Here is a 22,393-nt window from a genome sequence, read left to right on the forward strand (position 1 = left end):
GAGTTTGGTGGGTGTAGTGTAAAGAACATTGATAAGGCTAGCACCAGCAGTAGTGAACACTTATGGTCAGCAAAGACAAACATGGGGTAGCTGGGGCGACAGGTCATAAAGATAAAATAATAGATGCACCTCTTCAGACTCTGTGAAGAATGCTCAGAAAGAAAGATGGAGTAGCAGTCATTTCAGGGTAAATCAATGGATTAGGCTAAAGGTTGGTGGGAAAAATATCTGAGAAGGGACAAAGATAATTTATTTTATTTATTATTTCTCAGGAGATGGATATAGCTGGCTCAGCCAGCATTTATTTCCCAAACCTAAATGCCCTCAAAGAGGCTGGTAAGCTGTCTTCATCACAGTATTCCTAGCCTCTGGCCTGCACTATGCAGTATTGATGTGGCTGTTCTAGTTAGCTTCCGGTCAATGGTAACTCCCAGGATGTAGGTAGCAGGATTTCAGCAATAGTAACAAATTCAAATGTTAAGGAGAGATTATTAGAGTCTGTCTTGGCCTGTCATTGCCTGGCAATAGTCAACTTTCAAGCATCACAATAGAGGCCAGTATCGTAATAACTACCTTGAACAGATATCCACTTCTACTAAGTGAATGGTCATCACTACTGCAAGTTCAACTTTGGGAAAGTGCCTCCTAGCAGGAACATGGGTCATTGAGTTTTCATTGCTACATCCTGCCTCTTGACCCATCAGAGAGTAAATTCATAAAAATTGGAAATCAATACATTGGGCAAATCTAGCTTCAGTTTTGAAACATACAAAACAAACCAGGCAGTACATCTCTGGCTTCTTTCTGGCCATCTTCACATTGCTAGGAAAGTTCAGCCCAAGGTGTTGCAGTTATGTGGTGAAATAACAGACTTTTTCTCTTGCTAGCAGAGGAGACATGTGATAGAAGTATTTCAAACTTTAGAGCAGTTTTGATAGATCAAAACTGTTTCCACAACCTGGATGGTCAGTAACCACAGGACTTAAAATAATTGGTAAAAAAAGCCATGGGGGAGATCAGGAGGATTAGTTTGATATAGCAAGCTGAAATGATCACAAATGCATTGCCTGCATGAATGATAGAAGCAGATTCAATATTAACTTTCAAAAGGGAATTGGATTCTTTCTTAAGAAGGAAATACATCTGCTGCACCACGGGAAAAGATCAGAAAATAGGATTAATTAGTCACTTTTCAGAGAGCTAGCACAGGCAGGTTAGGCTAAATGGCTTTCTCCCGCGCTGTGATCTTGTGCTTATCAGTTTCAAGGCTATTTAAATATTTTAAGCAATTCCATTTTTTCTAGCACAACTCTTCGTTTTGAGATACCAGAAAAATTTCTTCCAGATAGCTATTTTTTCTCCAAATCTCTATTTTCATTTTCTGTCTTCTTTACTCACCCCAGTCATCTCTTTTTTTTAACCTGTAGAATTTGCAGAGGTAATTCTTCCTTGTTATTTCACTTCTAATGTTTGTTAATCCACATCAGTTCATAGTTACTCAGTCTTAACTTGTTTATGTTACCGGTGACACTTTTTTTGGTTTAAAGACATTCCATTGCCTTCAGCTCAAGTGTTATTAAACATTATTCTCCAAGCTATTTGTCTCAATGCTTTTCTCATCTCTTTGGATTTAGTCTTCATAAAGTTATACACCTAGTTTTTTGGTCTCAGTATAATTGTATTCCTGACCATGTTAAACTTAATCATTCTGTAGTTGCTGCCCCAGAGATGCAATAACTTCCATTTTTTTAGATGGTGTTGGTGTTATTTATGAATGTCAGATCAAGTTGACCACTGAGTCTTATAGCTTGCTTTCTTCAAGAGTCCAGAGGCATTGTCTGTTACATTTACCAACTCTAATTCTTACAAGACTTGAGTTTTACCCATTTATAAAGATGTATCACATGAAGCCAGAAGAATAATCACTATCAAACTGTGGAGTGGGATATAAATAACTAGCTGGATTTATTGAACTGTGAACAGATAAATCAACAGTATCATTTAGCTCAAAACATCAAAGCAACGCACATGCTTTTGTTCTTTCACCTAACAATAAACCAACTTGTCAAATGATCCCTTGTGTTTGAGCATTCATTACCACAGAGTCACAAACTGCACCAATCCCTGCAGCTTCAGGCCAATTTCTGATTTGCTGCAATGCAGCCCACAGTACAGTTGCTAAATCTTTTGAAAGTATCCTGAAAAAGACAATTTAAAACAAATACTTCTCCAACACCCCTAGCATTGTCATAAACCTTATTTTTCTAAAAAGATTCATGCATTATATACCAAGGGGCTGTTTTCCAATGAAGGGAACTCCTATCAACTTTGAAGTTTAAAATTTGACATTCACATTTATGCTTTGAAATTGCTTATGTTTACTTGCAATTTAAATTGACGGATAGCCAGACTTCTGTGTGGATATATTAATGCATAGACTCTAGTATTAGAAAAATGGCCAAAATTCCCTCGCCATCAAAATGATACAAATGTTTCATGTAGCTCTCCTTCAGTAATTCGAGTCACAATACCATGACATCAAGATGATAGATTTCACTCGATAGAGAACATTCACTTTTCCTGATATATAAATTTTGTTGCATTATATACATCCTGATGGGAGATTAAATATTTTATCAGCGAAGAGTACATTTAATTATATGTTTTATCAGGTTTCACTGAGATTTTTATGTCTAGTGTTTGAAATGAGTACCATTCTCAAGAATTCCAATATTCTCTTGAATGCAATCTTATCTGTGGGCAGTTTTAAACAATGCTTACTGTTTTGTTCACCAACTTCAAGGTACGTAAAGAAGAATAATCTTTAAGATAGCAAATGGAAATGCAAATGTTAGATCAGCTACAAATTATGATAGGACAATTGTTAAAATTTTACTCTCTTGTTTGAGTAGTTTTGCCAATTTTCTAATAAAATACTAAGTTTTCAAATCCACTTCTAACAAAATAATATGTTGGAAATGCCTTTTGAGTTCCATTTTGAAAACTGAGTCTCTTAATCTAATGGTGACACTTTAAATAAAGGGTTGCATTTGTGGTACTAAACTTCAATGCTGATTAACATCAACCTCCTGCAAGAACATACAAATTCAATTAATATATTGACAATGTGCGAGCTTGATAACTTCATAATTGGCTTACCAAGCCAATTATTCAGTCAAATGGGTAAATGATATGGATACTGGATACCTTCGGGTCATTAAACTGCTAAAACTAATTAAAATATGCTGAACTTTCACATTACAGTATTTGGCTAACACAGAATAAATATAATCAAAATCAAGTCTTCATTATATTGTTTCAGTGGATCCATAGAAGCTAATGGTAGCATTTTAAAAGAGTACTCTAACCATTTACTCCTTCCTTCCTTTCCAAGAATAATTGGAAATAACTTTTCTATATCAGTTAAGGAAGAGGAAACCCAAGTTTGAACCAAACTGGGGAAAGTGGCTTAAAGAGAGAAAACTTAAATATTCAACAGCTCTGACCAAATCTGTGGGGGGGTGGGGTGGGGGAGGTGGCGGTGGTAAGGGGGAACAAAGTTTTGATTCTCAGAAGGCATTCTAAACAACAATCACATTCAACTCAATATCTAACATTGCTTCTTTTTCCACATATGCTGCAAGAGCTGCAGGATTCTTGACTCGTGTTTTGTTTTAATTTTAGATTTCCAACATGCACAGTATTTTACTTTTATTTTGGAGAAAGTGGTGCTTAACTACCTGGCAAAATTAACTTTCTGACATGAATATCTCTAAAATCAACCACAACAAACTATGCACATCTTTGTAGAATTGTTGAATGGTTGCTTATAGCAAGTCAATAATTCACATACCGAAGCTTCTATTAATATGATTTTGGAGGTATTAACTATTTTGAAACGGACCCTTTTGATACTTCTCCCATTCCAAGATGAAAGCTTTGACATCCAGTGCTGGATGACTCATGCAGTTATGCACAGATGTACAGCATCAACAGTGCCTTGGCTCTTAACAGTATATCTTAAAATCAGAGAAGTCATTCTGACACAGATTTCATCCATGATTGCTTTGTATGCATTCCAACAAAATTAAACAGTCCTTCATTACTATTGGTAGAAAGTGAGGACTGCAGACGCTGGAGATCAGAGTCAAGAGTGTGGCGCTGAAGGGCTCCTGATGAAGGGCTTATGCCTGAAACATCGATGCTCCTGCTCCTCAGATGCTGCCTGACCTGCTGTGCTTTTCCAGCACCACACACTTGACTTCATACCTTTTGCCCAGTTTTCATAATTTATCATCTAGCTGGCAAATAACCATACATGAATATATTAAAATATGTAAAAGCAGTGTCAAATCAAATAATAGATCCATTGACAATGGATCACCTGCTGTCTTCCTACAAATATCTGCCTTGCACTTGTTCTTTCTAGGTATTCAAATTATTTGTTTTGGAAAAATAACAGATTATCTTTTGCTTCCATTTGATCTCAATCATTCACCTTTGGTTGCCTTGTGCATTAATTGGTTGTATATTTTTCAGCTCAAGTCCTTTTTTGATTTATTCCAATTGAGCAAGTAAAGCTTCTCACCTCCACTGAGATAAGGTCTCCTTTCCTTTTTTACTATAGCTTTTTAGAGGCAGGATTCTGTGGCCTGGAGCAATCAGAAATCAAAATTCCCCTGAATAACTTTTTTTCCTATTCACAATCAGTTGGTTCAGCCCTCTTTAAGAACTTAATGCTTTTGGTTTTGTGTTACATAGCATATCTTAAAGCATTAATCTCCTGTTGCTGAGAATACATGCAGGCATGTAAAATATTTTAGTCTTCGCTGAGTTACATTATATTCACATTTTAAAAAAAACAGAATAAAATATAAATGCAACCTAAACTGTTCGCAAAAGAGAAACAGTAAAGACTTGCAGACTTCAAAACTTCAGAATATCCCAAGTGCTTTACAACGATTGGAGCACTTTCGCAGAGTACTACACTAATATAGGAAACCCAGACTTGCAGCAAGTTCCTACAAATAGCAATGTGTGAATGACTAAGTGCTCTATCTTTAATTTAGTGATTGAGAAATTGACATTGATCAAGGAATAAGTTTAGAGCTCTTCTTTGAAATGTCATGGCACCTCTAGTTTCCAAAAGTTGACACCGCTGTACTGACACCTCAGTACAGTGCCGGAGTGTGTGCCTGGAATTTGTACTCAAGCCCTTGCAGTGGGGATGAACTTTCAGACTCCTCGGCAGGAGTACCAGCAATTAGACTATAGTATAGACTCAACATGACACCAAAGTCTCATATATACATTCCTTCCTCTGCCTCAACTCAAACTCTTCTAATTAATTGTTTTTGTGTTACCAATTTAACAACATACATGTGCACAGTTACACAAGTCAGATGATCAAGTTACAAATGAACAACTTACTGTTTTATCATTGCTAAATAAGCAGAATTCTGTTTTATTGCCACGAACTCAGAAGCTTTAATCTATATTTTAGAGATTGCATTCCCAATTCAAATCATTAGATTATGACAAAAAAAAATGCATTTTTATCATATAGGATTTACTCCAGTTTTAACCTGTGCTTTGGAGACTATATTTCATAATTCTGCACATTTTTTTCAAGAACTCACAAATCTTGCAAATGAGCTTTCTTGATAAATGTCTTGCCAAAGGCACATCTACTGTCCTGATGCAAGTGTAACTCAGCTGCAATAAAATTGCTAGACAGAGATGATGCTGCTAGGAAAACAATATTATAAATTAACTCTTCTGAGTTTATATGGCTGAGGGGGAAGGGCTGGAATAATGAATCAATTTAGAGTTAAGGCAGACAACTTAGTTCTGACTGCTTTTGTAATTAAACCCAAAGAGGTCAATATTTAGACTCTCATAGTACTAATACAAAACTGCTGAAAAAGGAATTAAAATGATAATTTTATAATAGCATTTATAGAGGTCTCATTTAAAGTTGTCCCGTTCAACATGTAACTTACAGATACCTGCTAAATGGTAATCATCAGGAATGTTTGATTTCCGTGCCCATGACACAAAATGTCAATAGGAGCAATAAACTTGACAGAACTGTGTGGAGCAATCATTAGCAGATTTATTGTCTGTTTATATTCTAACGAGTCCTTGGTAGGACATTGCGTTTTAGTCAGTGGTAACAGTTTAGCCCTTAAGCATTCAGTTAATGTGGGGTAATTCATCTAACTGTGTAGCGGTTAGGTACAGCATGTTCTGTGACACAGCCAATAAAGCTGAAACAGATCACAGCCAGAAGATATAATGTGGCTTTTAACCATGTTTATCTGTAAACCAAATTAAAGGATTTGTCAGGTAAAATGTCAGCAGTTCCTATCACACTTCTTTCTTATTGTAAAGGGAAGAATGAGGGTCTGTTGAAGCCAGGCAGGTGGGCAGCACAGTGGCACAGTGGTTAGCACTGCTGCCTTACAGCGCCAGAGACCTGGGTTCAATTCCCACCTCAGGTGACTAACTGTGTGGAGTTTACACGTTCTCCCCGTGTCTGCGTGGGTTTCCTTCGGGTGCTCTGGTTTCCTCCCACAGTCCAAAGATGTGCAGGTCAGGTGAGTTGGCCATGCTAAATTGCCTGTAGTGTTAGATTAGGGGTATGGGTGGGTTGCGGGTCGGTGTGGACTTGTTGGGCCGAAGGGCCTGTTTCCACACTGTAATATAATCTAATCAGAGGATGTTCTAATTAACCTGTACAGAGGTGTTATTTCACACATCTGGACCAGATGGGATTTGAACCTTGGTCTCCTGGTTTTTGGTGGAGCAGACACGGTGACTGTTGGAAGCAAGCATCAGGAAGTTTAAGGAATTTCAGGTCCAGATCTGAACAACATAAGCCAGGGAAGTGACCAGTCTCTAGATGGTAGTTGTCTATACCAAGCAGCAGGGAATTCAGTTACTCCAAGCAGGAGCAGGGAATGGAATAGGTGGTAAACCATGGTACACAGGGTTAGGCTTCAGTACTTTTTTTCTGGAATCAAAGGTTGTGTTCTAGTCCTCCTAGCCCTACAAAGGAGTGACTATATGTTGTCCCTTAATGAATCCTTGGACATGTGTGAAATGTACTCCACCCAGTTCACAAGTAACTTGTAAACATCATTCTACAACTGATCATAGGATGTTGATTTTTTGTATATAAGCTGTGTGTCTGTTTTGCATAGGCGAACTCTGTCATTTTACTGGGCCTGCCTGGCAACCTAGCAACAATGGAAGCAGCTAACCATACACCACCTTCCCTTTCCAATTGCCAGTAATTTTTTAGTCTTAGAAGTTGCTGTGACACACAGTTGTCAGAGGTCCACACAGAAGAAACCAACATTTCAGATTTTGACCACATTGGTTCATTTGAACCAACTCCACTGGATCCAGACACAAAAGCCGTGGTCATCCCTCTGGCCACTGCACTAAGGGCTGCTACAAGAATGGATGAGGAATGCAAACTCAGGACCAGCATCAGCCTTAACCTGATGCGAAGCTGTCCACTGTAGAGCTTCCAGCCAAGGATGCCTTCATAATACTGCAAAGATGCAGGACAGCCACAGTCACTTATCTTCCATGGAATGCTCTGTCCATGAGAGAGGGTCAGGGACACTATATTTTGTGTAGGTATACAAGTCAGAAAGGCATGCCATGCTGTCCAGTCTCTCTGCAATGCAATACCTGCTATTGGAACCACCTAGGGCCATAGCATAGCATCTCTATATCAGCTTTCCATGCTGCTCACATCCAGGACTTCATGTCAGTACTGGTCAGAGACAGCCAGCCACTTGATCCTTCGAAACTCTGTTCCAAATGCCTAGAGCACACACTGAGACTACAGGATAGTCAATGGGGATCTGTGAGAGCTGCAACCTTATGCTGAGTGGGGAGATGAGAACAATCTTCAAATGTAACAGCTCCTCCAGCGTTATGCAGCACAGAAGTGTCGGTCAAAGCGATACAGGGGGACCTTCTTTGTGAACCTTGTTCAATGGAATTGAGTTGCATGAAGATATCATTCTCTGACCATAAATATTTTGATGTTGCTGAGGTCAGCATTCCTTGATACTATGGACACAAACAATAATTAGGAGAAACTGAGGACTGCAGCTGCTGGAGATAAGAGTCAAAAAGTATGGTTCTGGAAAGCACACCCAGTAAGGAAGCATCTGTGGAGTAGGAAAGTAGATGTTTCAAGCATGAACTTCTCCTGCTCCTTGGTTGCTGCCTGATCGGCTGTGCTTTTCCAGCATCACACTTGCTTACATACAATACTAATTCCAGGATCAGAAGGAATTTGCAAGTATCATACAACATTTTAATTCTTAGTGAACAAAAACAAAATGACATTTTCCAATCTCAAAATTAACTAAATTTTAATCTGCCCAAGTTGGCAGGAGTTGGTGCAAACAGAAGGTAAAACTGCATATTTTACTAATGTGTTGGAAAGCTCACTGCTGTCACCTATAATCCTTTAGACCCAACAGTTGCTTAGAACAAAGAACAAAGTACAAAGTAAATTTACAGCCTAGGAACAGGCCCTTCAGCCCTCCAAGCCCGAGCTGATCCAAATCTACTCTCTAAACCTGTTGCCCAATTCCTAAGCATCTGTATCCATCTGCTCCCCACCTACTCATGCATCTGTCCAGGCACATCTTAAATGAATCTACCATACCTGCCTCTACCACCTTGGCTGGCAATGCGTTTCAGATGCTCACCACCCTCTGTGTGAAGTACTTGCCACGTATATCCCCCTTAAACTTTCCACCTCTTACCTCAAAACCTTGACCTCTTGTTATTGAATCCTTCACCCTGGGAACAAGTTTGCCTCTATCCACCCTGTCTATACCCTTCATGATTTTGTAAACTTCAATCAGGTCCCCCCTCAATCTCCTTTTTCCTAGTGAAAACAAACCTAACCTACTCAACCTCTCTTCATAGCTAGCACCTTCCATACCAGGCAACATCTTCGTAAACCTTCTCTGCACCCTCTCCAAAGCGTCCACATCCTTTTGGTAATGTGGTGACTAGAACTGTACACAGTATTCTAAATGCGGCTGAACCAATATCTTGTACAATTTTAACATGACTTGCCAGCTCTTATACTCAATACCCCGTCCAATGAAGGCAAGTATACTATATGACTTCTTGACCACTCTATCCACCTGTGCAGCAACCTTCAGGGTACAATGGACCTGCACTCCCAGATCTCTCTGCCATCAACTTTTCCCAAGGCTCTTCTGTTCATTATATAATTCACTGTAGAATCAGTTTTGCCTAAATGCATCACCTCACATTTGTCTGGATTGAAATCCATCTGCCACTTTTCCGCCCTACTCTCCAGTCTATCTATATCCTCCTGTATTCTTTGACAGTCCCCAGGACCGGATAGGATCTATCTGCCACTCCACCAATCTGCATGTTATCTGCAAACTTGCTGATCATACCAATAGTGCTCTCTTCCAGATCATTTATGTATATCACAAACAACAGTGGCCCCAACACTGACCCCTGTGGAACACCACTGGTCACCTTTCTCCATTTCAAGAAACTCCCTTTAACTACTATTCTGTCTCCAGTGCTCAGCCACTTCTTCATCCACCTAGCTAGAACACCCTGCACACCATGTGACTTCACTTTCTCCATTAGTCTACAATGGGGAACCTAATCAAATGGCTTACTAAAGTCCATATATATGACATCAACAGCTCTTCCTTCATCTATCAACTTGGTCACTTTCTCGAAGAACTCTATTAAGTTGGTACGGCATGATCTCCCTGCACAAAACTATGTTGCTTATCACTGATAAGCCCATTCTTTTCTAAATATAAATAGATCCTATCCATCAGTACCCTCTCCAGCAACTGCCCCACTACTGATGTCAGGCTCACTGGTCTATAGTTACCCTTCTTGTACAGGGGGACAAAATGAACAACCTTCCAGTCCTCCAGCACTTCACCTGTATTTAAGGATGCCACAAAGATATTTGTCAGGGCCCCAGATATTTCCTCTCTCTGGATAGATCCCATCCGGTCCTGGGGATTTGTCCACCTTAATGACCTCTAGCTTGATCACTGCTCTGTTGGTCATACTCCAACCACCGTAAGAATTATCATCCTTTATGAGTAGTGTGTGTTCTATCAGTGAAGGTATATGCTGAAGTGTTTTAGGGCAGAAAACAGTAAGGAGTAAATAGGATGTTCCTAAATGTCTTGGAAATGCATCACTCACAATGCCATATATGGGAGGCAGTGGCACAACTGATAATATCATTAGACAGGTAATCCAGAACACTAGGCTAATACTTTGGTTTGCATGGATTTGAAACCCATTGTGGCAAATGATGATATTTGAATTCACAATATCTGGAATGAAAAGCTCATCTAAAGGCAAACACTTTACTGCTGTTTGTCAAAATAAGCCTTTAAGAAAGCAGATTTCCTTTCCTTACCTGGTCTGTCTGACAAGAGACTCCAGACCCATAGTAATATGGTTAAGTCTTAACTACATTCTGAAATAACTTAATGTGTCAGTATGTTGTAAGAAACCACTCATAACCTCAACTTGGGTATCCTTACACCCCAGCTGAAAATGTGTTGCTGGAAAAGCGCAGCATGCCAGGCAGCATCCAAGGAACAGGACAATCGACGTTTCGGGCATCAGCCCTTCTTCAGGAATCCTGAAGATGGGCTGATGCCCGAAACGTCGATTCTCCTGTTCCTTGGATGCTGCCTGACATGCTGCGCTTTTCCAGCAACACATTTTCAGCTCCGGTCTCCAGCATCTGCAGTCCTCACTTTCTCCTATCCTTACACCCCAAGAATGGCAAAAGTTCGAAAAGATAGCTCACCACTCTCCAGGATAATCAGGGATGTGCATAAATGGTTAATCAGCATTATCCAGATCCCATGAATGAATTATTTAAAACTGTTTGTGATTGATATTTCAGATTTGTTTGCTCGTTCTGTTTGTTAGCCTGTAAACATAATGCCACCAAGCTTTATTCAGAAGGTTTGTTGGACTGCAGGGCCATCCAGCTAAAATTGCGTCAACATTGAAGTTGCACTATCAGGCCCCTATCTGTACTCATTTATGAGGCTCTGACCTGCAAATGGACCTACTGTTAGGTATTTGGCAAGACCAGAACAGGCAAGTTAAATTTCTTAAATTTAAACACTCATCTATGCATTCCTGCTTTGGAATGCAGAAGGAATGAATGAGTGGTTTGGGGGCAGAGGGTGAATGGTGTTGTCTTATGAAGAATCCTTGAGCAACAAGCTGGTATAAGATACATGACTGATATCCTGACAACCTAATAGCATCAATGTATTCACTGTTTGATATCCTTCTGGATGTGATATAAGTTTATCAATAATCTAGATATTTAGCTTAAGTGTAAAGTTTACATTTCGCTGCTGAATTTTAAAGGGTCTGAAGTGGTTAATACTGCTCCCATTTTAATCATTACAATCATATTGTCTATGCTTTTTGGCAAATACATCGAATAGCTGAAAAATGACTTTCTTTCTCAGTTTCCAACCGGCAGGACTCATGGAGAAGATTCAAGCAATTGCACAAAATGTTTCACATTTAACAAGTAGAGTTGAACAGCTTCTGCAAACAAGCCTTGCCGCAAGAAGAGAAGTTTCCTTCTATGAGAAAGGTACATTTTAACAGACTCCATATTTTATTCTGGTCAATGTTGTTGTCTAACTGCATAGATTCCAGATTAGACAGGCAGTGTGACTTTAAGGCCAGTTAGCTGACACCATGACATGTGTCTTTCTGGTATAAAGATACGTGTACAACTGAGTCAATGTAGTGTGTTTCATCAGTTGGTTGTATATATGTATTATACAGATAATTATAAGTTAAATCAGTAAGAGTTGAACCCATGTTCAAGTCTGTGATATGATTGTAATGTCGATAGTGTTGTCAATAAACTTCAAGAAATGAGTCTCAACAAGTATCTAATCTTTGTGGTATATGATTGCATTAGCTAAAACATAGGGTGGCAGAAATTATACAATACTGGCAGTCACGTTTGACCCAATAAACCATGTCATGATGGCACCAAAGGTCAATAAAAGCTCATGATGACAGCTATTTCATAGCAGCTAGTTGGTACTAAAAGGTTCTAGCATCTTTGGCAGTTTGAAGGGCTTTTTTGTTCTGACAGTCATTCCTCATCATCTAAATGAATTCATAACAGAAATTACAACTACAACCAGGACTAAAGTAAAACAACTGATACTGAAGCACAGTAACCTCAATGGAGAAGAAACATTTGTGAGTATTTTCTTTCTGAACTACGAGGGAGCTGGTCTGATTTATGAAGCACTGAAAGACAACTTGAATTTAACAAAGCAATCCTAGATCAAAGTATAGAAAAAACTGAATGAAAAATTCCTATCTGAATAATAAAGCATTAACTGTCTCCAGATATCAGTCAATAGGATCGTCTTATTTTATCGAAATAATGCAAAAACCAAGAAAAAGTACCTGAGAAATTAATCTGCTCCTTTTTGCGGATTATCTACATCATCTACAAAATCAAGCCTGCTATATTTAGAGCATTGACAAGAAGGAAAACGGGAATAAAAGGAAAAAGCATTATTCTGGAATGCAAATGTTTATGCTGGCATTTTAAAGAGCATAGTAATGCCCATGGATTCAAACTTTATTGACATTCTATCAAAACTTCAATTATTAAAGAAGGAATCAATCTTTATTCCCTGGATTTACAACTAGCTGAGAGACAGAGACAAATAATCAAGCTCCATTTTTGCTTTAGGGAAAAAAAGGATAAAGATCAGTTAAGTCCTCTGGTATTAGTAATCATGAGCACAAATAGCCTGACAAAATCTTGCAGAAGACCAATTTAAACTTTGAATAAACCTCAGGATACATAGGCTTGAGTTTGTGTCATTCTGGTAACAGCTTGGATTGAAATAATCGACCAATTCATTAGCAGTTGTAAACGCACAGGTACACAACACAAACCAAACCATCTTTCCTCAGATACTTCTTGCAATACCAGCTTTCAGTCCCTCCTTCAGCTCACAGGCTTCTCCATGCCCTGAGACCGCACCAAGCCACTCCTTCTTAAAAAGCAGGACTGCTCCAGTGCTGGATCTAATGCCCATGATGGTGGAAATGTAAACCTGCATTTTTGTTTTTGAAGATGGTTAGGGATCTGCATGGTCTTGCAGTTTTATTATACCTTCAAAATTCTTGAACGAGAGTTCTCATTTAGTTGCACTACATTCTATTTTGCTGCAGTTCACCCAAGAGCAGGTGAATCAATGCACAAGTTGGTGGAATATAAAGCACATTCTGTATATCAAGTTTTCACAATAATTTGCATTTGAAATCATCATGCAAGGAGCTGGTCCTATTTACAAAACTGGCCATTCCCTCCAAGTAGAGTTACTCACCATTTGGAATCTCTGCGACTTGTGTTTGTTTATGCATCAAAAGGTTTGACACATTTAAAAAATTTACTGTATTTCCCCATGAAATGTTTTTTTTAAGTTATTTTCTTTTCTGTAATTTAACATCTGGATACCAATACATTGTCTCAGTTGTTAGCATGCTTATTTCTTTTCATAAATCTAGTTTTGTTTTCTTTGTCAGACTGTACCAAGTTGCTGCTTTCAAATATATTGAGGAAAATGTTTAAAGAATGTTTTTGTTCTTTTAAAAACAACTTTTTAAAATGCTGCATTGACTCATGGCTGATTTTGGTTTTATGTATGCAAGAGGGTTTAAGCAAAAATGTGAGGATAAATACTCTCCTGAAAATAGGCTCAAGTTAGAACATAATCTGTGTCTGGATTGGTGATTGTACTCAATGAAAACTCTGCATTTGCTATCATTTTGGACCAACTTGAGTTGCAGTTCTCATCTTGCAATTTGTTTTTACAATGTAAATGTATGTAAATATGGCACTTTCATAAGTTTCAAGTGATTAAATAATTGCTTTAAAAAAAGTGCAATAATATAAAAAGAAGACTGCTTTCTTTCTAATTTTTCTTCGCAGCAGTATCTTAGCTTGTTTTAATCTGTTATTCTAATTGTCCTATCTCCAATCTCTGCATGCAATTTTTCAAACGTTTTAGAAAGGCATATATTTTAACAGCCTTATCTTGAGGAAAAGTAGTCCATTAGATATATCAATGGCTTAATTGAAATTTCATAAAGACATCCCAAAAAAGCATAGCAGGAAACATCATTACTAATGATGTCTGCTTGAAAGAGGCTGCTAACAGCGTTGTTTGAACTGGAGAAATATTAAAATTGCATCAAATAATCATTGCCAACTGAATATACTTAGCAAATGCATTGTCTCAAATTATGTGGCTTCATGAAACAATTGCATTAGTATTAATTAGAAAATCCAGATCCGGATCTTTTTCACTTGGATAAACGTTGACAGGATGAAGGAATTATTGCAAAGACGAAACTGAAATTCCAAGCATTAACTTAATTTTATTTCAGTTAAGCCATGCGAGGATCAATACATAAAATTGTAAAGATCCTTGAACTAATCTTGATGGCTAACTAGGTGTTTATAAGAACAAGGTATTTTATGAGTTTTACTTGTAGGGAGAGATTAGATATGCACTGAACATACCTGGTGGGAGTGTACTGACAAATTGAGTTCCTAATAAATCAAATTGCTATGGCTTTTGCATTCACAAACTAATGTTTGTACTCTTTGAATTAATTTTGTGCTAAATAAACTTTTCGACTTACTCGCCTGGAAGCCTTAATTGCAATCGTCAATTAGAAATGAAAATAGAGCCCGCTTGGATGTCAATGGTGAACTTTAAATGGTAAATAATTACCATTTCACCGGCAAGAATATGAAATTTCAATTGCTGTACAGGAAGTATTGTCCAATGAAAGGAGACACTATTTATTTGTTATGTGAGCTAATGAAACTTTTATCAGGAAAAATAATTTATTTCTGAATTTCTTCCTTCAATGTGTCATTGAACCATTTGTACTCTTTTATTGGCAAGTGGTGCTGGTGCTCTAGCTCCATGTTGTCTATGGTATCCCGGATCCCAAGGGTCTCTAACATCTTTCTGCATGTTCTCAACCGTCATGACGCTACTTGGATACATAGAACCCACATGACCAGCTGGTGATTGTAACAAACTTCTTTAATTTCGTGATTTCAGTTTTTTAACCATGCTAGGAAGATGAATTCTTTACTGATTGTTTCACAGATTGTGCTGTAATGAAGCAGCGAGAAGCAGAATTCCATTTTTAAAACAAGAATCTGATTAAGATTAAATAGGGAAACTGTGGGGTAGTGAAATTGTTTTGGGACGTTACAGCTTATGAGATATTTTTGTTTAATTTGTAGCACATATAGGTAATTAAAACAGTAAATATTGATAAAAGAGCAGGAAATGTTGGAAGTACACTGAAGGTTGGGCAACATGTGTGGACAGTGTAGCAGAGTTAATGATTCTCGTCATAACCTATCATCATATTGTTCACAAATATTCATTTTTGCCAATTCCCATTCTTCTCTTCGTGAGATATTATTCCATGCCAAATATTGCCTTTGGTACTTAAATGAAAATACCTTTTCTGAGTATAAAGGCAACAAAAGTAGCTGTATAATGCTTATTTTCTTGGTGCTACATGTGCCATTTGTGTATTAAATGTCAGTGGTGAACATGCAAACTTCTAAGCTCCCTTATTTTTTCCTTGCAAGTGAAGATCAGCATGTTCATAATCCAGGGTGTTTGGTAGGGTTCAAATGGATACACAGATGTGTGCGAAGGAAGGATGTTCTTCATGACTAGGGAGTTCAGAACCAGAGATCATAGTCTAAGGATATAGTCATGATTTGGAGTTGCCGGTGTTAGACTGTTTTGGACAAAGTTAAAAATCACACAACACCAAATTATAGTCCAACAGGTTTATTTAGAATCACTAGCTTTCAAAGCACTGCTTCTTCACCACCTGATGATAGTCAATGGAAATGTTTCAAGGACATTGATGGCTTCACTTAGGATGTGTGGGATTGACTTTAAGTCTTGGGAGAAAGTTGCCCAGTGTCACTGCTCCTGACTTAACCAAAGTGGTATGGCTTCCTATGAAAGCGACTGCACATTAGAGAGACAAAATGTCGGGAAGGTGTCATCAGGGGACAACCATTTGATGAAGGAGCAGCACTTTGAAAGCTAATGGTTCCAAATAAACCTGTTGGACTATAGCCTGGTGTTGTGTGATTTTTAACTAAGGATACGGTGTAGGCTATTTAGGACTGAGAAGAGGAAAGATTTCTTCACCTACATAGTGGTGAATCCATGGAATTCTCTGCAATAGAAAACAGTACAGGCCAAAACATTGAAGATTTTCAAGAAGAAGTTGGTTCTTTGGGCTAAATAGACCAAAGGGTAAGAGGAGAAAGGGAGAACTGGGTACTGAGTTGGATGACCAGCCATGATCATACTGAATGGTGGAACTGATTCGACCAGCTAAATGGCCTACTCCTGCCTCAGTTGTCTATGTTTTTATGCTTCGGCTGATCTGCACCCAGAAGGTTCTGCTACAAATGTGACAGGATACCACAGGCAATTGAATTTTGGATGAATGTCTAGTTCAGCATTTTCCCTCCCCACATTTTCTCCCTCTAATGTGCAGTAATTTTCAAAGAAAGCCCACCACTTTGGTAAGCCAGGAGCAGTGATGCTGGGCAACTTTCTCCCAGGACTTAAGTCAATCCCGAACATCCTTGAAGCACTTCCATCGACTATCATGAAACCATATGCTAGAGCTTTGAGGAAAAATTACTTTGGCATGCGAGTGTTGTCAGGCCACATTACCAATCCAACACACTTGTGATTATCTTAACATGGTATTGATGTTTAGCATACAGACCAGCTTGGGTGAGAGCCTCAGTTTGGTATTTTATCCTACCATCCAATCTTCAGCAGCTTGTGAAGGGACCTCAAATGAAAACAGCTGTGATTCTTGGCATGACACTGGTACATATCTGTAAAGCAGGGTGAACATTACTCTCAAATTCTTCTGAATGCTACACTTGCTTGACGCCTGGATGACTCCTTGCATCTAAGTAGATTGGAAGAGTTTAGTAAATGTCTTGACTAAGCTTTGCTCACCAGTCTTATTGACCTCAACATTATTGCCAGGCAAGTATTTGATTGTATTTGTCATATCTAACAGGGTGAGAAAGTCATCAAGAGAGTAGTGTGATGGCAACCTGTGCCAGCCTGTTGATTCTTTCCCATTAATGTATGAAGATCATTGAAGATGTTGAAGTATTCTGCCAATGTGTCTTGCAATGAACGTTTACTCTGAGCAGTGTTGACATGTTAGCATGTTATCACTGAGAATTGGTGATCAATCAATAGACTGAAGTCTAGAGAGATTTCGAAGCATTATAGAATCTCTTCCAAAGTTTTGTCTTCTGATTTTAATTGAAGTTTGATCACTCTATTGTTTCGCTAAACATCTTTGCATGTCTCTGAGAACCAATTGCAGAGTCCTGTGGATGTTTTGGGAGGCATCATTCATGGATAGAGCTGACCTGTCATGGAGGTAAACCATGTAGAGGCAATGTTTCCCTTCCCAGAAGTTTCTGGATTACCCCATTGTTTTTATTTAAACTAAGGACCAAGGGCCTCGAGAACAGTGGTCTATGTTTTATCCTTAAAGGTTACCTAGATATTCTCAATTCAGTAAATGTTCATTTTTATTGTACACTGCAGACAACTCTGAAAGAAACCTCTCTAAGAGAAACATAGATTGCCTATTGACCCTGACACGCTTGTTTTCATGCCCTCTACGAATGGATCTTGATGTTTTGCTTTGAAATGACAGTAGAATGATCAAAGCAGCAGTCAGCACCACATTTGGCTTTTGCTGCATGTACAGCATGTCTGTTCCTTACCCGGTAATAACTTTGTTGGTTGGAGCCAACCCACAGAAAAAAATGGATTGAGATGTCATCTTGGGGTGAGGGAGGGGAATACTGAGTTGGTGATATAAAAGTTCATCCTCACAACATATCATCAGCAAGGAAACCAAAAAGCAAAGAACTGTTGATGCTGGAAATCTGAAATAAAACAGAAATTCCTGAGAAACTCAGCAGGTCTGGCATCATTCTGCAGAGAGAAGGCAGAGTCAATATTTTGGGTCCACTTTCAAAACTGATTGTAACTAGGAAAAGTGATATGCTTGCTAAAGACAGGGGAGAGGGTATGCTGGAATAGCAAAGGAATAAACAATAGGAGGAGATGGAGCCCAGAGAGAGGAAACATTGGCTGGACAGACAAAGGGATGGATTATGGTGAGCCAGGGGAACGAAAAGCTGCTAATGCAGTCTATTAGTGGACAAAAATGAGTTGGCTGTGATGAAAGCAGCCCACGTGATGACACAGATAGAGGTGTCAGGATGAGTAAAGGACATGGAAGCAATTTGTCAGGCTCTAAAACTATTAAATTTAATATTGAGTCCAGAAGATTGCAGGATCCCCAAGTGGAAAATGAGATGCTGTTTTTCCAACTTGCGCTGAGCCTCATTGGAGCACTGCAAGAGGTCTGAGAGAGGGACATTAACCGGGGAACACAAACATGTGGATGTGGAAGTGGAAGGCAACTGATTTTTGCATTCCCCAAATCATCTCCCAAGTGTAGAGAAGACTACATTGTGAGCAGCAAATATAGTCAGCTAGATTGAGTGACGTGCAGGTAAATTGTTTCTTCACCTGAAAGTTATGTCTGGGGCCATGGATGGTGATGAGGGAGGAAATAAATGAGCAGGTGTTAAGCCTTTTATGGTAGTGTGAGAAGGTGCCGTGAGGGTGTGGGGAGTCACCACATCTCAAATGTTAACTTTCTTTCCTGCACAGTTTCTGCAGACATTTCTGTTTCTATTGCAGTTACACTGACTGCCCTGTATTTCCAATGATATTTTCCTGCATCCAGTGATCTGCATTATCACTTCTCATGTAAGCTGTGCTAGGTGCTATCTTAAAAAGCTTTTTGCAGAGGTGCTGGGAATGATTTTCAGAAATGTACATGCTAAGTAAATTTTGTCTTGTACCAGCATGTAATGTGGTTTTGATGCTGCACTCCAACTAACATTCCTCTGAAACCTGCAGTGTTGAACAAGCAGTCAGCTACAAAAAGGAGATCCTAACTCTACCATTTGTTAAGTCCCCCCATGTGGAAATCATAATCAAAATAACCATATTTACTGAACAAACCTCAAATTAAAAAAAAACATCAAGATGCTACTTTTCATAGTTTTTACATTAATATAAATCAAAGCCAGTGTAAATTAAATGTGAAAGAAAGGTAAATGATGATTCAAGTAAAAAGATTGTTTTGACTCTATGTAGTTGATTCGACAAAAATATACCATATGCAACTCAATGGATTTGCATCACTTGTCATACAAATGTGACAGTATGTAGCTAAATCTATATAACTGATCTTTACACATACAAGGACGAGGAGAAAGTGAGGACTGCAGATGCTGGAGATCAGAGTCAAAATGTGTAGCACTAGAAAAGCACAGCAGGTCAGATAGTGTCCGAGGAGCTGGAAAATCGATGTTTCAGGTACAAACCCTTATCAGAAATGTAGGGGTTGGAAGTGGCTGAGAGATGAATAGGAGGGTGAGGATGGGGCTGGGAGTAAGGTAGCTGGGTAGCTGCAGGTGTTGGGGGTGATAGTGATAGATTGGAGCGTTGGGCGGAATGGAGAGGTGGGAAGGAAGATGGACAGATTGAATAGTTCAAGAGGGAGATGCTGAGTTGGAGAGTTGAATCTGGGATGAAGCGAGGGGGAGGGAAATTGAGGAAACTGGTGAAATCGGCATTGATGCCATGTGGTTGTAGGGTCGCAAGGCGGAAGATGAATCGTTCTTCCTCTAGGTGTCCGATGGCTTGGATTTTGTGGTGGAAGAGGCCCAGGACTTGCATGTCCTTTGTGGAGTGGGAGGGGGAGTTGAAGTGTTCGGCCACAGGGTGGTGGGTTGTTTGGTGCCAATGTCCCAGAGATGTTCTCTGAAACATTCTGTGAGTTGGCGTCCAGTCTCCCCAATGTAGAGGACTCCCATGGCTACCTAGACTACATCTCTTACCACCCCTCTTCTGCTATCCCTCACTCCCAATTCCTCCACCTCCAATGTATCTGCTCCCAGAAGGAACAATTCCTCCACCACCAAATCCTAGCCACTCGACACCTGGAGGAAGAATGCCTCATTTTCGACCTTGGGACCCTCCAACCACATGGTATCAACATCGATTTCACCAGTTTCCTCATCTCCCTTCCCCCCATCTCATCCCAGAGCCATCCCTCCAACTTGACCCTCTTTGTCCTGTCCCACCTGTCCAGATTCATTCCCACCTATCCACTCCATCTTCCACTCCGACCTATCAACATTGGGCCTTAGACATTTTGAACCTCAGTACCTCTAGCATCTCCTGCCTCCTTTTCTGCCAAATAGAAAATTGACCTCTTCCTGATAGTGTTATGACAGTCGTAAAAATGCACTATAAATTTGTAATTTCCATCACTTGATTTCTGATACCTGAAAACTTTCATGAGCTAGAATGTTCACAAAAAATGAAAATCATTAACTTAAGATAGCTATGGTCATCATTTGATCAGTCTCAGCCAAGGTCATGAAACCATCAATAAATATGACCCAGTCTGGATTGAAATTAACATGTCTAGGAGAAAGTGAGGACTGCAGATGCTGGAGACCAGAGTCAGACAGTGTAACATTGGAAAAGCACAGCAGGTTAGGCAGCATCTGAGGAGCAGGAGAGTCGAGGTTCGAGCCATCCCTGATGAAGGGCTTCTGCTTAAAACATTGACTCTCCTATTCCTCAAATGCTGCCTGACCTGCTGTACTTTTCCAGCACCACATTTTTCGACTGAAAATAATATGTCGTCAAAATTCACGCAGATCTGTATGTTCTGTTTGACTTATACCTTTCGATAAGTTCCATATATTGGGATGCAAGTATAATCTTTAAATCAGAAACAAAGGAGGCAGAATTCGGAAAATCAGATAAACTGCATTTCACAAAACAGCTTATGGAGAATTTATAACAACAGACTGAAAGGATTGCTCTCCCTCTTCCTGCTTTTTCTCCCAGTATCTCAGAAGAAAATGCTTAGCATAAGGCCATCCAGGGAAACATCCATTCACTGAGACCTCTTTAACTGAATAACCATAGTCTCAGGTTAAACCTAATATCCTATGAACCTATAGAGTCATAGAGATGTACAGCATGGAAACAGATCCTTTGGTCCAACCCATCCATGCCAACCAGATATCCCAACCCAATCTAGTCCCACCTACCAGCACCCGGCCCATATCCCTCCAAACCCTTCCTATTCATATAACTATCCAAATGCCTCTTAAATGTTGCAATTGTACCAGCCTCCACCACATCCTCTGGCAACTCATTCCATACATGTATCACCCTCTTTGTGAAAACGTTGCCCCTTAGGTCTCTATTATATCTTTCCCCTCTCACCCTAAACCTATGTCCTCTGGTTCTGGACTCCCCGACTCCAGGGAAAAGACTTTGTCTATTTATCCTATCCATGCCCCTCATAATATTGTAAACCTCTATAAGGTCACCCCTCAGCCTCTGATGCTCCAGGGAAAACAGCCCCAGCCTGTTCAGTCTCTCCCTTCAGAATTAATATTATTGGCCACCTTCAAATAGCCTATATCCCTTTTCTTCAGCCTTATACTTAACTTTTGTTTGTTTCCTGTCATGTTTCATGATTTTTCCAGAGTTATTCAGTAATAACATACTTTGCTTCAGTCACCTTGTATTTGATCCCTTGATTTTGACTCAAGTAACATTTTAATTGTTCTTCAACCTAACCGTCTTCTTAAAATAATTTTTAAAATCTTTGCTGTGGCCAATTGAGGGGTTAAAAACAGGAGCTGATACAACCCTCCTCATCTGATCATATTAAAACTGATTTGTTTATTCTTTTCACAGGAATTTTCTATTTTTTTATGTGTCTGCCTGCTTTCTCCTCATGTCTCTGTCATGCCCAGTTTGGATTCTGCCAGGGCCTCTCAACTCCTGACATTGCTATGTTCTTGGTTCAAACATAGAAAAAAGGAGCTAAATTCCAGATGTGAGGTGAGAGTGACAGCCCTTGACAGCAAGGTTGCATTTGACTGAGTGTGGCATGAAGGGGCCTTAGCAAAACTACAATGAGTATTGGGGGCAGTCTCCAGTAGTTGGAGACATACCTGGCACATCACAAGATGGTGATAGTTGTTGGAGGTCAGTCATCTCATCTCCAGGACATCTCTGCAGGAGTTCCTCAGGCTTGT

General features: G+C 39.3%; 1 protein-coding gene across 3 annotated transcripts in view; it reads left to right on the forward strand.

Moving 5' to 3' along the window:
- LOC140463959 (alpha-1,6-mannosylglycoprotein 6-beta-N-acetylglucosaminyltransferase B-like) overlaps positions 1 to 22,393 on the forward strand; it is an 864,396-nt gene that overhangs the window by 375,536 nt on the left and 466,467 nt on the right. For all 3 annotated transcript variants that reach the window (XM_072558468.1, XM_072558467.1, XM_072558466.1), the window contains one exon: positions 11,556 to 11,686. In XM_072558468.1, coding sequence (XP_072414569.1) covers positions 11,556 to 11,686 — 131 coding nt within the window. The remainder of the gene's footprint in view (positions 1 to 11,555; positions 11,687 to 22,393) is intronic.

This window comes from Chiloscyllium punctatum, chromosome 39 (assembly GCF_047496795.1).
Source record: "Chiloscyllium punctatum isolate Juve2018m chromosome 39, sChiPun1.3, whole genome shotgun sequence".
Lineage (NCBI taxonomy): Eukaryota > Metazoa > Chordata > Chondrichthyes > Orectolobiformes > Hemiscylliidae > Chiloscyllium > Chiloscyllium punctatum.